This window comes from Chaetodon auriga, chromosome 6 (assembly GCF_051107435.1).
Source record: "Chaetodon auriga isolate fChaAug3 chromosome 6, fChaAug3.hap1, whole genome shotgun sequence".
NCBI classification, from domain to species: Eukaryota; Metazoa; Chordata; class Actinopteri; order Chaetodontiformes; family Chaetodontidae; genus Chaetodon; species Chaetodon auriga.
The window spans coordinates 22,703,373-22,720,595 of NC_135079.1; the positions used below are offsets into that span (position 1 = coordinate 22,703,373).

The window sequence follows — 17,223 nt, forward strand, 5'->3', positions numbered from 1 at the left end:
TGATATCCCTTTCATATATGTTCATAAGATTTGAAGCAAGAGCCAAGAGACAGTTAGCTTAGCTTAGCACAAAGACTGGAACCTGTGGAAACAGCTTGCCTGGTTAAATCCACCTACCAGCACCTCGAAACCTCAACCTGGAGTAGCAGCGACTTTTTGGAGAATCTGCTGTCGCACGATGGTGACAGAACTCCAGGGGTCGTATTCACCACACAATACATTCAGAAAGCTCCTAACTTAATTGAGTCCAAGCTCAGGAGTGACTCGGACAGCAACTTTTACTTTAGTGAGAAGGCGTGGTTCACTACATTGCTGTGTATGACTCATATTTTTAAGCTGTGATTGATTGATCAAAAAGAAGAGAAAAATATAAATGCATTGTTAGTGATAATGGGCATAGAATGGACAAAGAAATCAATTGGCCTAAACATAGAATTTAGTCTCTATTGACACAGTGTAATTATGAAAACTGTTTTATGTAATGAATTGAACATGTATTTACCATGATGGTAATTTTAGTACTTGATCTATGTAGTAGACCTATTAACGGAGAAAAATGGCTGAGCTTTCATCAATTTCTGTGATTACTGGTGTTATAGCATAACTGTGTTGGGTGGGAGATGCGAGCACATCTCTAATGAGATCGACCACAAACATTATCCCTGCCTGATCTAATCTGTAGCGTTTCATTAACTCACTGTCATTCAGTGTTTGCAGAATATTCCTGCTACCTCTTTGTCTTTCTGCTATTTCCTCCTCTGCTTAACAAACTCTTAAGCCTCTTAAAAGTCCTCCTCCCTACTCCTAACAGTTTTTCACCCCTTTTAAAGGCGAACGCACTTTGTGAATAAGTTTTATCTTTACCATGATCTAGTCTTAACTGGTGCTGGTAGGTCAATTTGTTTTTTTACACTGAGTCAGGCTAGCTGTTTCCAATGTCAATGCTAAGCTAAACTAACTGTCTCCTGGACAACTTCATATTTACAGACAAGTATGACAGTGGTATTGATCTTCTCTTCTAGATCTTCTTTTTTTGAGCTGGCAAAACAAGTTTCCACATTTATAATTCTGCTGACACAACCTTGTTTTTCCAAACAAAAATTAGTGAGAATGTGTGGTTTCTTCTTCAAAGGTTTCAGTGCAGAAATTGAGAAGGTGAAAAACCTACCCTGTGGCGGAACCCGGGCTTTCACAGTTAAATTTGATCCCCAAGGAGTCAATCTGAAGATGGGAGACATAAGTGTTATCATGCCAATACAGGTACATATGGGCACACATGAATGTACATTTGCCCATATATTCTCATTATTTCTGATTCAGTGTTAAATTTCTACACAATTTGGTCCTTGTCCCCCTCATTGATCAGCATTGTGAACTTGTTCCTAAGTGTTTTTGTTTTTTTTGTTTTTTTTGCAGGTCACGTGTGGTCCAGTGGTCCAGGTGCGGCTGTGTGCAATGGTGACCGTGCCAGCCATAACTGTTTCCACGGATACACTGCAGTTTGATACTGTGCAGTGTGGCATGTGTCAGGTAACACAGCATGATCACATGGAATGACGGCTCTTTGCTGCTTGTGTTCTTTGACTTGAATGAAAATGAACTTTTACAGCGCAATTCTTTTTTTTTGTGTTGTCAACATTAAAAAGTAGGAGAAAATGAAGGTCAGTGAAAGCACAAATGTTGTGTACAGTCTGACACTGCTGGCTGTGTGCGTGGCACACAAATGAGACCCACTAATGAGAGACAAGTATTCTGCCTCACTGTGGTGCCCTCTTGTGGTCAGATCAGGTTAAACCTGTCATTTCCAAGGACTTCTCTGACCAAGTTGATACACTTGAAGTGCTTGGTTGTGGTTACACATCATCTAAAGAAGTCAACTTTTTTTGAATAGTTGTTTGAATTTAAAAGTCTACCTGTTCTGTTTATGCCAAACAGACATGACACTGCACTCATGTTGTTGTTGATAACCTTCTAAATCTTGTGTCATATAACGTTCTCCATCAGATAAAGACTATACAGCTGTTTAATCACGAGTCTGTGCCCTGCTACTGGAGCATAGCTGAAGAGGTGAAGCCTCTCAAAAAGGTACAGAATTTGTTATTTTATTCAAAATTTCCCAACTAATTTCCTAATGTGATACCCACAAAAACAATTTCTACATGGTATCTGGCTTCTTTAGCTTTTGGAATATGCAGCCGTACAATTACTGCATTAGGGTGATGCTTGCCTCTGATCTTGCTTTCACTCAGGTAGATAAGTTCCTGCCTCTCTACGAGCGTAAAAAGGTCTTGCAGGAGTGGCGACCACCTCCAGTGGTGTTTGAGATGATTCCCAGCTCTGGTATGCTGTCCCCTGGTGAACGAGTCAATGTCCAGATAAAGTTCAGTCCTGCTGAGGGGGTAAGAGTGTGGCACAGTGTCATGCAGAGCAGCATGGCATTACATGGGTTACTTCTTGTATGAAATGGTGGAAACATGTTGTATAAAACAGCTTTTATGAAGTATAAAGACAAGCTCAGTGACCTACTGTATATATGTATCTGCAGCATGTTTACAGCAGGCAGCTAGTGGTCCACGTGGCTGAGAGCACCCAGCAGGTGTTCCTCACAGCCCGGGGTCAGGGTGAGGAGCCTCAACTTGAGTTCTGCCCGTCTGTGCTGGAGTTGGGGCCTTGCCTGCCTGTCAGCACTGAGGCTGAAGCTGAGGTCACGGTCAAAAACCCCTGTTCTTTCCCCATTGAGTTCTACTCCCTGGAGTTGGACTCACAGTATCTTGAAGAAGAAAAGGTAGGAATTGTAATATATATTTGTGAAAGACAAGAAACAAGGCCACAAACAAGATCTGAATGTGAAATAAAGTACATCTTCCGATGCAGTCTCATGTAAAGCCCACAGGAACCAGTTTTCTTGAGTCAGTAGGTATAATCCATTCATACACCAGAGGGAAGCAAAGCCATCAATCATGAAAGATCATGCCCCGTCTAAACATTTTCCCCCATCTTTATTTTCCCTTGATAGACCGTTGAGGAGGTATCCTCATTTACAGTGTGTTAAGATGTAAAACAATGCTTGCGTATAAGGTACTCTGTAAGAGAATGACATTTCTGATTAATGGTATGTGGAGCAACAACTCTAGTGAGTACCAAGATTGAATAAAACTCAGGGTTAAAAGGGATGAAATATCAGGTGGAAGCATCTGTATTAAAGCTTTAGAAATGAGTATGAACAACGCTAGGTCTGCCTCACAGCCAAAGATGACCAGCAGGCATTTTGATAAAGATTGCAGTGGTGAGTGGTGGAGGGTTCATCAGTTATAAACCTGAGGGCTGAGTGGCAGACAGCATCTAGTGATTTCAAAGTAGAGGCGGCAGCTTTTTCATATATAAAAACCCCATAATCCAAAACAGATAAAAATGTTGATTCAACAGTTCTTTTTCCATGGTAAATAGGGAAGCAGTTCTTATTTCTGCACAGAAAACCAGCGTTTGCCCACAGTTTAACAATCAGTTTGTTAATTTGGTCCTCAATAAGATTATTGTTGAGTCAGATGGCAAGCTGTTTATACAGAGGCGCTCTGTCTGTGAAGAGACTCAGTATGAGTAGCACAGCATCCATTTGCTTTTGTCTGAATTTAGCACTAGCTCATGGGTATATAGTTGGAGCTGAAGTGGCAATATCATTTATCTAACAATATTGGACCTAACGCTTGTATTAATTTTTAAAATATCAGAATGAACATCATCATTAAAAGTAATGAATGGTCGACAGTATCGACAGCAGCACAAGACATTTTACTCTCTGGGACTAGGGCAATGCCTTTTACAAGCAGGAGGCCTAAAAGCAGACTGATAGGGACTCAGCACAGAAAACAAAGGGAGATTTGACCTGAATTGATTATTTACCAATCATTCCAAAAGAACACAATTTGGAAATAGGGTGATAAGGGTTATTTATGTCAGGTTTTGTCAACGCATTCATGTAAATGAAGGACAGAAGCTGTTTTCCAGGCTGTGGAGATAATTCCAGTAGAGACTGTCAAATTGAAGATATGAGTTATACGTTCTGCAGTCAGTGGCACTTAGATTTTAAGAACAAAAAGTATTTTCAGCACCAGTTAATTTCTTACTATCAGTGATAAGAAGAGCATCAAAAACTTTGCTAAGACTAAAGGAGGATATACTGAAGCTTGGTGGAGATGTATTACCCTGTAGATCAGTCTGTGTTTTGAGCTTATAATTCAGTTCACTCATAGTGTTATCAAGAAGATGTCCAGAGGCGGCAAAATGAAAAGCTGTGCAAATTTCTCTATGGGCTGTTAATGATGTCCAGTGCTAATGTGAACTGGAAAAGAGTTATTATGCTTCGAAAGTGATTTTACAACCTTCCAAAATTTACTGAGGTCATGAAAGGAGCTGGTGAAACAGTGTAGGCATTAGTCAGGTTTAACTTTTCTTAATGCAGCAGAACAGCGATTCCTAAGTTGTCTGAACACAAGCGAGTGCAAGGGGTTTTTAGACTGTCTAGCTTGAACCCAAACTCTACAATATGTGTTACTATCACATTACAAATAGTACATTACGACTTTCTGGCTCTTATCCAATCCTTTTGGGGCTCGGGTATTTCAAGCTTTTTGCATCAGATAGACACAGAAAGTTTAGTTTTAGCTCTATCTAATGGATAGATGCCCTTTTGGAGGCACTCAGAAAGTAACACTGTTTCCTGACTAATCCCCCACCCCAAAAAACCAGACATTCTAAAAAATAAAAAATAAAAAATAAAAATAATCAATTGATAAAAAAAAAGTGTCATGCAGACTTGAGAGAGAGAGAGAGAGAGAGAGAGAGAGAGAGAGAGAGAGAGAGAGAGCGCTCATGTGAATGAATGAGAGAGACTGGGTGTGTGAGACTGAGACTATGGACAGAACTGTCTGTGATAGGAAAAACGTTGCTCATGAATCTTAATGTTAGTCTACAGTTCTGTGGTTTATCACTAAAGTGTATAAACTCCACTGCAGACTAGAGTCTCTGTTAACTGTGACAATCAGACAGATAGATCTGTGTTTAGGCTTCGCTCATCTCTTCTATGAATCGTCTGTATCCTCACTGCCCTGCATTATTATAAACTATGATGAAGTGGTCGTAGCCCACATCCAGTCCACCCTGTCTCTTCCTCTTCATCGCCTTGCAATTTTCATGTATTAAGTCACTGTTGTTGACTGTAGTGACTGTGACTGTTTTGATGTACAGTATGTTGGTGTTCAAGTCTGCTAGAGTGTAAAATGTTCTCAAATTGTTGTGAATTGTTGATAATAACTATTATGTTTGAGTTATCCTAGCCATTAAAATCAATACAAAAACATGAATATGGTGCACCACTCAGTATGACATCATTATATAGACTGACCTTCTCTCAGCATCCCCATCTGTGACTAACCTCCAGCATCCCTGCCTCACCTAACAACCATCTTTTCCCATTACTTCATCCCACATAGATCCTGCGGCTGATGCAGGGTTATGATGAGAACAACAAATTACTGCTGCCTCCCAGGGCTCCTGGAGAAAGTCTTCCCAAAGAACTGCTTGACTATTACAATGAGTACAGCTCGCAGCTGAAAGATGATGGTAGATTAAAGCACACGGATTGTCATCTGCAAGCATTAAAATCATATCCTGCAGGTGTCTGCAGACTGTATTGGTGCATACCTGTTTTAATCTAATCTTTGTTTGCAGAAGAGCTGAATGCAGGCTTGGATAAAAAACAAGCTGAGATGGATGACACACATGAGGAAGAAAAAAGGTCAAGACAAAATGATGGCCGTCTGCCAGACAGCAAAGAGGAAGAAGTGCACACTATGAGCACGAAACCAGTTGAATTACGTGAGTCTTAACAATTTCAGAAGCAGAACTTAGCCTGCTTATGAAATGTGAGTGCAAGTCACCATAATTCCCACAGCTGCTGTGTTTCAAGATTAACTTCAGCTTCAATTTACTTTTTTTTGTACCAGAACAGAACTTTGAACTCATGGCCTTCTCTCTAATGCTTGTCTTTTGTGCTTTCAGTCATTTCAGAGATGACCAAAGAGGGAAGCAGTGTGGGACTGGGGCAGCTAGAGATGACCCCCGTCTCCACAGCAATTGCCCGCCACATGTGTGTTGACCTATCACCTGAGGGTCTGGCTGCACGCAGTCGCAGAGGCATTGCTATTATTGTATACGGAGCCCCACTGACAGGTGAAGTAGTGAAATGATATCATTGTATTTGATTTACAATACAGTCTGTATCGTGGATCAAGTAAAATGAAATCACATCATTTGCAGATATCTTGATATTTCAATCAAATTTTTGAAGAGTACAAGAAAGCATATCGCAACACTCACTTTGCTGGGATTGATGAGTATGTATGTGTAAAATTGTGTGTGTCCTGTTCCTCCACTTTTTCCAGGTAAAAGCAGCACAGCGGCTGCTCTGGCGTGTCATTACAAAGGGGCGTGTCTGAGTGTGGATGCTGTGGTTACAGATGTACTGATAAATGGCACTTCACCTGTTAGCCTGACTGCAAGGCAACTCTATGACTGTGCTGTTGCACGGTATGTCGAGAAGAAGGCTGGGGAGGCTGGTAAGCACAAGATCCTGTACATGCAACGCAGTTCTGTCTCATATGGGTTTTTTTGGGTTTGTGTATCTGTTTGGGGAGTTGCAGAAAAAGTGGCTTGTGACTACTTCACCTACTGACAATGTGCCAATGAACAAGGCATCTCATCACCAACCACTTCACAGGCACGGCTCAGTAGTCAACAGTAGAAGTCTGTGATTGTACTAACCAGCCTTGTGCTTGTAATTGGGAATTATACATCTTCTACAGTTAGACAGGACACTACTGCAGAAGAGTGTTCCATTTAAGTTGGTAAATGAAGGTGAAAATAAATATATGCATTTGCTTGCAGCTCAAACTGTTAAAGAAACCACAGGACCAGGACCTGCAGCACATCTTGAAGCATCAGTTCCAACTACAGCTTCACATGATAACATGGATGCCAGCAAGGACAGTTGCAGTAGAAATGACTCCACGGCTCCTCAGGAGACTAAAAACACACACTTTGCCCTCTGCCTGGTACATTTTCTCAAGTCCTCTGGGTCTCTGGTGTGTTTTAGTGTCACGTTGCACAATTAAACCATTGTAGTCCAGGATACATCGTCATCTTTACAAGCAAAAAAAAATCTCTCTTTTAAATCTGGGTATACAAGGATTCTATTAAATTGTGAATACGGTGTAATAAAAGTAAATATGATAAACTGATTCCATTGGTGTGGTTTTGCTCCAGGGAGGAGATGCGACCACACTCAGCAGTCTCTTTCCAGAACAGCTACTGGTTGATATCCTGGCGGAAAGATTTCAGGTAAGTTAATACGTTGTTTTTCCCTGTAGAAAGATGGTGGCAGTAGTAAATATGCAGTATGTTGTAGTAGTGTATTGTGTGGCTGATAACAAAATGCTTTCAAAATAACTGCTAGAGCACAATGTCACATGACCTTACATATAGTGCAGATAAGACCTACTCAAAGACAATTAGATTAAAATGTTACATACAGACATCAAAAAGACTTTCAGCTATTTGTACTTATAACCTGGCAGATGTCACACATGTATTATGTCTAACGCTTTCACTAAAGTTTCGCTTGTGTCTTCTCATGTTTGCTGTCTTTGTCTTGTCATTGTCATTGCTGTTGGTGCTGTTGTCATGATAACAGCTAAGCGATTGTCACTGTGGCATAGTGATTGGTGGCCTGGAGTCTGTGTACACTCAGTCAGTGGCAAGCACGCTACAAGTTGTTCTCAAGGCCCTGAAAAACCGCAAACGCATCTATGTAGTCAACCTGTCTGACTCCTACACTGCCCTGAAGGCACGGGAGAGAGCACAAAGAGAAACTGAGGGTAAAAAAAAAAGCACCAGCTCACACACAACATACATAGAGAGTGTGACAAGGACAGAACTCGTCTAAGATATTGTATTATTTCTATTTAGTAATGCTTATGACTGTGTTCTTTAGAGGCTCTGCAGAAAGAGAAAGCTGACAGGGAGGAGCAGTGGATGCAGGAGCTGGATGAGGAGAAGTATGACGCTCTGCCAGAGGAGGAGAAAGAGCGTATTGTCCAGCGATATAGAGAAAAGCTCCGACAGAAGAAACTCAGGTACTGACTGACTGGTGGATGGCATGAACATTTTTTTATAGAAGGATACTTTCAGTCCTGCTGTCAAAAATCAGCAAATCCGAAGATGTTAGTAAATAGTTAGGGGGTAACAGTTAATTACTTATATATTTGTTTTTGTGATACATTTACTTCTACAGTAATTGATTTCTGTATCATAATGTATCTGTATCAAATTCATTCAAATTGAGGCTCTGTGATTCTTAAGTCAAATAAGTGCTTTCATCTGTCTTTCTGTGAGCAGATGACTGGTGCAACAGGTCTGGACCACCCATGAATTCGTTTGTAAATTCTAAATACGAGAAAATTAGTTCAGTCTTTTCACCTATTCAGTGGTTCCGAATGCCACCCTGATGCATAAGGAACAAAATATTTATTTATAAAATACGTATCAGATCGGACTATGCATCTGCATACCTGGTTAAGATGTTCATTTAACCCTCCTGTTTTTCATGTTGTGTACATTACTTGTTTGAAGAGAAACTGTAAATGTGTACTTATGTGTGTGCGCCTGTGTGTAAGGGAGCTTGAGAGAATAGTGAAAGAGCAGGAAGAAAAGAGGCACGAGCAGGAGATGAAGAGGCTGAGAGAAGAAGAGTTGAAGAAGAAGAGCAAAAAGGGTGGAAAGAAGGACACTAAAGAGGTGTTGAGAAAGAAGAGTTTGCTGGAGGGAAAGCAGGTCTGTATATGTATCCAATTCCAACAACCCTCTATGAATGCAATCATATGTGAACCACAACAGGCAAGCTCCCATTAGTTATCCTGTCTGTGACCGTGTGATTCATTTGTTTCATTTCCTGTCCAGTCAACAGATGCATTGAATGGGCAGAGGGTGCCCTCCTGTAACAACTCTAAAGAGTCACTGGTGGACGCAAGAGAGCAGCATAATTTAAATGACGGTACACTTTGATGATTTTTCTAACATCTTTGCTCCAGGAAAATGTGAATAATATACAGTAAATGAGTAAAGGAGACTGTAATCTGCTTGGTTAGTTGCTGACATATGGTCCTCTTTACTACTGCAGTGCATCATAGCCAGCAGGCTGATGATTTGCAAAAGCAGACAGAAGAAACCACAGCATTACATGCAGAGTCTCCTCAACCCACAGACAAGATGGAGAGAGAAAAGGTAAGTTTACTGCAAAGCGACGGCAGTGACGCATCTAACCCCACATTACAAATTCACTGTAGCTCATTCTAAAATATAAGGGTAACACTTCAGCTTACAGTCTACAACGTACAGCATAATTCTTTCCAACCGAAAGAGTAATTTGTACTGGTGCATACATGTAGGTTGTACAAGGAACAGGATGTAAAGGTTTATGTGGACCGATCCTGTCGTTTTCATGTCTTCTCACTGTGTACGAAGTCTACAGTCACTGAAAAACTTTATTACAAGTAAGAGCACAAAATTAAAATGTGATACATTGAGCTATAGGTCATGTCATGGCTTTCAAACTCAGCACATCTGTTCTGCTGGAAAACAAATTTCAAACAGTATTAATTTGCATCTGATACTGAGCAGACATAATACAAAACCACAGGCAATATTTATACACAACATCTCTGGCATCCCTCAACAGCAGCTCCTCTCAGCTGACACTCACCACCAGCAAAAATTGTTTATGAAGTGTGGTGTGCAGCTCTCGAGGATGGTCATGCTCATGTAGCCTGTAATAATAGAATAGGTACGTAGGGACCTAAGATTCCCAAGTACATACTGCACACGTAAATCATTGGTACAAAAATGACACTGTAAACTGTTACTGTTCAATGGACCCATTTACAAGTGGAATTATAGATATGTGGATTTCCATCCTGTGCGTAATCTAATGACGCTCAATCCTGAACTTTACATTCATACCTGACATGAAGTGTGTTTGTTATTGGGTCTCAGGGTACAGAAACTGCAGAGATGAAGGGCTTAAAAAAAGAAAAAGAGTTGAAGAAGATAAAAAATGGGGAAGAAGAAAGAAGTAATAAAGAAGTACCAGGGAAGAAGGGCTTGTCGGAAGGAAAGGAGGTCTGTATATACACGACATTCAGTGGTTCCTCTTTGAACCGAATCCTCTAAACATGATTCAATTTGTAAGGAACTATATTTTTAATTCTTTAATGTTCTTTTTATCTAGTCAACAGTTGCCCTGGATGGACGCCAAATGTCTTCCTGCAACATCTCCAAAGAGTCACTACTGGATGCAAGAGAGCAACATCATTTAAATGAAGGTGCCAGCAGATGTAAGGAATCACAGCATGGTTCAGTGCAGAACGTAGAAACCTTCAGGCCATACTATAAAAAGGATAATAACACTTTTACTCACACCTTGAAACCCAAGATTAGTGATACGTGTTTCATTAGATCAATTAGGGCATATAGAAATACAAAAAACTAACGAAGTACTCTGAGAAATCAATTCTGTCATCAATCTGATTAGCAAAACTGACAACATATTACCTTAAATGAAACCATGCATTATTGTTGGTTGTCTTTGTTAATGCAGTTCAACAAAGCAAAGAAGCTCATCATTCACATGAGAAGACAGGTGAAACCAGGGGATTACAGGCAGAGTCTCCTCAACCTGCTGCCAAGCTGGAGAGAAAAATGGTGCGTTACAAATACTTTCTATTTCTAGACTCTTTATTAAGATGATGATAGCTGTAATGGTTCCTGCATTCACAAATAAAATGAGACAGCACCATGTTTTGTGTCACTGGGTAAGTCAATATATTTATCTTCCAATTATATGTGCAGCTCTTGAAAAGCACTATTGTTCATACTGTCAAACTTTGCACTGAATAGTGTGCAAATACAGTCGTTCAGTGTGCTTTGATAACATTTAGAGAGGGACAATGAGCCATCATCTGCCATACATTTCAGCAAGAGTATCACATTCACAGTTACATGTGAAACAGTTAACTGTCAAATCCATCTACAGCGTAACATTGGAACAATAACCACACAAATCCCATGAAAGTACCACACAGATACTGTTTAATGCAATGACATATTTATAATCTTCTTGCTGTTACTACTGTCCGCTTTTGCTCTGCAATCCAGTCCAGCCTGGATGAGCTGCAGTCTCAGTTCCGTGTGTATGAGCAGAGCCAGGAACAGGTGGAGCACATCCTGCAGCACTGGGACCGAGCCCATGGCTTATTGCTTGTCCCCTTCCCTAGTGAAGAGGCCGCACTGGTGTCAGAGGATGCCACAACAGAGAAGCAGGTGAGTTTGCTGACTGTGTTCTGTATAATTAACTTAGCCTTGCTTGGTAAATTGGGAAAATTATGCTTTTGGTCCTTATCACCTCCTAAACTGCTGCCTTGCATTGGCCAAACCTCTCACATTTTCATTAACATTGGAAAACCTTTCAGTGAAAACTGAAAACAAAATACAATACACAATGTTATTTGGAATTCCTTTTTATATTCCTTTTTCTATGCATTTAAGAATTGATCATATCACAACATAGGAAACCAAGTGAAGAGGTGCATTGTATTTCAGTTTGTCCAGCAGAGGGTAGCATTACCTGCCAGTACTACTTGCAAAGCACTGTCAGTAGTCATCATGAGAAGCTGGCAGTGGAGACAGAGATGTATATATCCATGCCAAAATAACCATCTGTCCAATCACAGCTTTAAGGCAGAACTATGGGTGGGGCTTATCACCACTGACAGAAGCCATGGCAGTGAATCATTCACATCAAAACCATTTCCTGTGGGACTCGCCATCAGAGGCAATAGTACTGACTGTGCTACAGGAAGCTGTCCAGAGAGACACTTAGAGGGACCTTCTTGGCAGGATTTTAGTTGGTACCTAAAGTCATTAACTGTCTATTTTCACCATAAACTTTATGGAAAAACGCATGCATAGTATTGCTGCATGTTTGTACAACCAAATTAAATTTAAATGGGTGAGCGGTAGATACATTTCCCTATGAACACATTCTTAAACCATATTTGCCAATTTCGAAAACCTCCAGTATTACCTGTTATTACTTTATCATATTTGCATAAATGGTCAACATAGACAAAATTTATCACCAGTAATTAATATTTGGGCAGCTAAAATTGAATTCAAATTAATCCATCGATCTGTGTACACAGACCCCTGTTGGCAAGAGGAACAAGAAAGGCATTAGCAAGGCCATGTCTCCAATGCCCAGCCAGATGGCAGCACGAGCTGAAGCAGGCAAGACAGGAGACAAAGTGTCTCCACAGGACATCATTCCTCACATTGTGCTGAATGTAACAGGGAAAGATTATCCAAGTGCCACAGAGCTGCTGAAAGGTCGCACTCTGCCTCCACTGGACGAGGTATGTTTTGCACTGATGTTTGTGTTTTTGTGGTTAGTATAATTCACTGTATGTGTCTTCCTAAAATGTAACCTGTCACTTTTTTCATCAGTTTATCATCACTGACTAATCCATGTCTGTCTCTCCTTTGCTCTCATTAGGTGTTACATGATTTGGGGTTGGGACCCAATGGCCCACCCATCCCTCCTCCCGTCACCTTCTCCATGGTTCCTTTCCCCAAAACCAGGCAGCAATCTAACGGGAACCTCACCTGTGACTGTTTCACCTTTCTGCTTCCCTCGAGGCTGGACCAACAGGGTGAGGAAAAGAAAGATCCAGAGGAAGATGCACAAGCATCAGTTGTAAAGGTAATTTTACATCACATGAATACACACTAAAGCACACAGATGTACAAATTTAGCACTGTGATGGTCATCCTTTTATGGAAAGAAGCAGCAGGATTAAGAGAATAAATGGACTGAAGAATAATTTGTATTTAGAATTTACCTGCTATGAAATACAAGCTCCCATTCATCCCTGTCATGGTCAAACAGGTGTATGATACTAGATTCTAAAAATCATCAAATCAAAAGCAAACTAAATTTTAAAAATGAGAGCTACAGATCTTAAAGTCAAAATGGTGTTTGTGTGTTTTTTTGCACACTAAAGGAAGACGCAACGGCGGCAACACCCTCCAAAAGTCGCAGAAAGGACCAGGATAAAAAGGGTAGAGAGAGTCAGAGGAGTAAAAAACGAACACTGTTACGCAACTCCTCCATGTCTGACTGCACCGAAGCAGCACAGCAAGACCAGCACCAAGGAACTTTAGAGCTGAAACGCAACCAGAGGCAAGGGAAAACACACAGAAGCAGACTCTACAAGGATACATTGTTTTTTTTCTTTTTGTTTTATTGTTCTTATTGTACTTAATGTGTGTGTGCGTGTATTTGTATGCAGCCTGACAACGTTTCGCTGGGTTGTACCAGCCAATGGTGAGGTGGTTCTGAAGATCTGGTTCTACTCAGACTCCCCAGGGAAGTTTGAACAGACCTTCAACTTTGAGCTGCTGGGTACCCAGAGACACTACCAGCTCACCTGCAGAGGAATCTGCACCTACCCCTCCATCTGCAAAGACTACAAGTCAGTCAGCATTGGTTAATAACGTAGTTCAGTCATATAAATTTTAAAGAAAGGAGAATCAAGGGAAAGGAGGGGTTATTACAGCTGAAAAATACATGCTCAATATACAGTATAATTTTAATGAGGCCACTGATGAGAAATTTAAGATTACACCTTTGCTTAAAGCAGTAACATCAGCGTTCTGTCAAAGGCAGAACAGTCACACGGAGGCAGACAGCAGCCTGCTACACAACACAGGAGCCACAGACTTTGAACAACTACATTAGCTTCCCTGCTAAAGTTTCCTTCTTATCTAACCTACAAATGTAAGCTCACACATTTTGTCCTGCACCTCAGCATGTAGCCACCAAAGAAACTTTCACCGGAGATAAGTGCGCTGCTAACGTTTACAGGCTAGATAGCTAATTAACTGCTGAGCTGTAGCACATTAAACAGCTTCTTCTGTTTAGATGCTGGTGAGGCTCTTTTTCTTCAATACCACTAACAACACAGTGTGTGGTCGTGGCTTGTAGGCTGCAGCACAAGTTTGTAGTTACTGCGACATGATCCTTTTTATCTTTCTCTTAAGAACAAAAACCTATTCATCATAAAAGACATTCATGATGTATTTAAACAAATTGACTTTTGACTGCAAACAGTGACTAAGTGTGAGTTCAACTGGACTTAATTGTTTCGTATTTGGTTTCCCCAGAACTCTTTTTTCCCTCAGTAAGAAGGTACCACAAATGGAAGAAGGGATCCAGAAGACTTACGTTATCAAACCTGGATACTTTGAGTTCGGACCGTTACTCTGTGGCAAGACCAGAGACAGGTGAGAAGCAGAGTGATGGCAGTGAATGCCTTAGTGTGTTTTCATCAGTCTTTGCCTCTGTATTTCCATATTGACATATGTCTGTGTTTCTGTAGATACAAGGAAAACAGGTACCCAGAGAACACAGAGAGGCTGGTGATCCATAACAATTCAGGTCTGGAGGCTGAGGTTGAGTTCCATTTCCAGCATGATACCCAGGCCACCACATATCTGTTGGACCCCCCAGCCATGACTCTCAATCCTGACCAGAAGCAGGTACCTGCACTGTCTATAAACATGGGTCTTACCTCTCATTCAGATCACTGACAATGTGTGGCCAAAACAGAAATATCAGATTGAGAATATTTTGGTACATGTGAATATTTTTCTGTCCTGCTAGGAGTTGACAGTGTGGGCCTACCCAACAAAGCAGGGGCATATGAAGGACAGTGTTATTTGCCATATCAAGGACAATCCAGAGCTTGTCATCATCAACCTCTCCTGCTGGGGAGTTCGGCCAGAGCTCAAGCTGGAAAGCAAGCATTTGCACTTTGACAGGATTTTGCTGCACAGGTACCAAAATATAGAGTAGTAAATCAGGGAAGACAAGTTGTTTTTCTACAATGGCTTGACAAGGGTTTTTCACAAAGCGCAATGAACCTCCTCTAAGGAGTGGAGCAACATGATAAAGTGAAAATATTGTACGTCAACTACAGCGATTGTCACCTATCCTTCTGCCATTTCTTCACTCAGCCTACCTTCTTCCATCCTTCTCTCTAGGCGGGACAGCCGTAGTGTGATGCTACATAATAAGACAGCACTGCCGGTATCCTGGAGACTGCAGGGTGTGGAGGAGTTGGGTGATGAGTTCAGTGTGCCACAGGATCAGGGCATTGTCTCACCTAACTCCTCTTTCCCTTTGAGCTTGCACTTCAGGGCCAAGAAACCACTCCACATTAAGAAGATCCTACGTCTGGAGGTAGAGGAAACTGTAGAAGTACATATGCTGAAATGAATGTGATGTAAGGTCAGTATAGGAGAGCTGTTCCAATGCCGATGTAGTCAGCCAGTCAAAAGCGCCTTCAAATGTCAAGGATGATTCTAAGATGTGGAAGAGTCAGATGGAAATGGGCAGGGCCTATGCAGATCTGTAAGGTGATATGTATCAAAGTGGCTATTTCACATATGTGCATGTATGTATGAACAGAATGTGCTGTGTGTTTTGTTTCAGGTATCCGATGTGGAGAAGATTCTAGGTATCTTGCACACGGAAAACATTCAGGTCACCGTTGAAGCTTATGATATAGCTCTGGAAATCTTACCAGGTAGAAACCAGCAGAACTTTCAAACATTTCATTTATGTAAAGGTTAATTCAGGTCTTCTCCAACTTTGCGTGAGTTTTAATTCTAGTGAGAGACATGTAATACTGACTGACTTCTTGCTGTGAGGTTACTGTGTTAACTACTGTGTGACAGAGCTGCAGGTCACGATAGTTGAATATAATATACTATATACCCATGTTTGCTTGGCAGATGGCTCTCTGGACTTTGGAACCATCAAAGTCTTTGAAGAGACCAAACTGTCTCTGAGGATGAAGAACCAAGGAAAATATGAAATAGCCTACAAGTGAGTTTGAACTGCTGGTTTTTGATGTGACAGTGTGCTGTGATATTAAAGTATAAGTCTGAATTCCGCATTACTGCAAGTGAGCCTTATCCCACCATGAAGCTAGTAAAAGTTGTTCACTTGCACTCTTTTCTCTCCACAAGGTTTGCATTGCAGCAGACCGAGGCAACCCAGCCAAACCTCAGCTCCATTTTCATGGTGTCCCCCAAGAGTGGTAGTCTAATGCCTCACGAGAAGCCCACAACAGTGCACATAATCTGCAAACCCAGTATGGAAGTCTTCATCAGAGAGCAACCAATTCTGTCTTGCCAGGTCTGAACCAAACACTGATTTAATGATCCAAGCTGAAGGTTCAACTATATGTTCAAGTCATAGTGGGACTGAAAAGGAATTTCTAACCTTGTTAGCTGATTTTTGTTATTTTTGGTAAACTTGATTTGATTATGATTTGATTTTACTTCATTATAAAAAAGCGTGCCCTCCACACCGCCTTTTGCTGGCTAAAGGAAAGCAGTTTTAGTATGCACTTCTAATAGATCACTAACTGTGTTGTATCTTAACTCAATATCCTAGTTTAACAGAATTACACATGCATGGCTTGTCCTGGTTACCTCGTAGTTTAAGGTGCATTCCATATAATCGCAACATCCTTGGACTGATTTAAGCCTGGGTGCTTTGTTGCATGTCATACCCATCTCTCTCCTTGTGATCCCAATTTGTTTCCCCCAATTTGTTATTTGTTCATATGAGATAGAAGACACCAGCTGAGTCATGACAGCATAACTTTCTTACTTTAGTTACAGGAATGTGCTTTAAATTTGAACATTTATCTAAAAAGCAGTTATATCCTGAATTTGTCAATGTACCTATTCAAGTGCAGCTTGAACAGATTTTCTTGTTAAGCCCAAAATAACAACTTCCTGGAATGAGGTGATTTAACAGCTATAAACTGTATCAAAGCTTCTCATGATTTACTGGATGCTGGAGAACGCATTCAAGTTAAGACTTGGATTTCTCTTCTGCAGGTGATTGAACCCAACATTGGGAATGGAGGAGACATTGCTACCTTAGCCATCAAGGTTTCAGTCAAGTCCGTCTTCTCCAGGTTAGGCCTTGATTCATGATTGATTCTTGATTCTCTTTTATATAATACTTATAGATTTAGG

General features: G+C 40.9%; 1 protein-coding gene across 1 annotated transcript in view; it reads left to right on the forward strand.

The window, feature by feature from the left end:
* The window catches only part of hydin (HYDIN axonemal central pair apparatus protein), an 82,098-nt gene that overhangs the window by 47,194 nt on the left and 17,681 nt on the right, over positions 1-17,223 (forward strand). The window contains exons 31-62 of the mRNA XM_076732516.1: positions 1,133-1,260; positions 1,417-1,530; positions 2,005-2,085; positions 2,250-2,399; positions 2,546-2,785; positions 5,490-5,619; positions 5,728-5,874; positions 6,058-6,228; positions 6,441-6,614; positions 6,943-7,109; positions 7,321-7,395; positions 7,748-7,931; positions 8,048-8,189; positions 8,730-8,886; positions 9,013-9,106; positions 9,233-9,336; positions 10,105-10,230; positions 10,340-10,445; positions 10,709-10,812; positions 11,266-11,430; positions 12,312-12,521; positions 12,662-12,868; positions 13,170-13,348; positions 13,458-13,640; positions 14,332-14,451; positions 14,547-14,706; positions 14,831-15,003; positions 15,211-15,409; positions 15,662-15,755; positions 15,964-16,057; positions 16,201-16,369; positions 17,083-17,162. Coding sequence (XP_076588631.1) covers positions 1,133-1,260; positions 1,417-1,530; positions 2,005-2,085; positions 2,250-2,399; positions 2,546-2,785; positions 5,490-5,619; positions 5,728-5,874; positions 6,058-6,228; positions 6,441-6,614; positions 6,943-7,109; positions 7,321-7,395; positions 7,748-7,931; positions 8,048-8,189; positions 8,730-8,886; positions 9,013-9,106; positions 9,233-9,336; positions 10,105-10,230; positions 10,340-10,445; positions 10,709-10,812; positions 11,266-11,430; positions 12,312-12,521; positions 12,662-12,868; positions 13,170-13,348; positions 13,458-13,640; positions 14,332-14,451; positions 14,547-14,706; positions 14,831-15,003; positions 15,211-15,409; positions 15,662-15,755; positions 15,964-16,057; positions 16,201-16,369; positions 17,083-17,162 — 4,627 coding nt within the window. The remainder of the gene's footprint in view (positions 1-1,132; positions 1,261-1,416; positions 1,531-2,004; positions 2,086-2,249; positions 2,400-2,545; positions 2,786-5,489; positions 5,620-5,727; positions 5,875-6,057; positions 6,229-6,440; positions 6,615-6,942; positions 7,110-7,320; positions 7,396-7,747; positions 7,932-8,047; positions 8,190-8,729; positions 8,887-9,012; positions 9,107-9,232; positions 9,337-10,104; positions 10,231-10,339; positions 10,446-10,708; positions 10,813-11,265; positions 11,431-12,311; positions 12,522-12,661; positions 12,869-13,169; positions 13,349-13,457; positions 13,641-14,331; positions 14,452-14,546; positions 14,707-14,830; positions 15,004-15,210; positions 15,410-15,661; positions 15,756-15,963; positions 16,058-16,200; positions 16,370-17,082; positions 17,163-17,223) is intronic.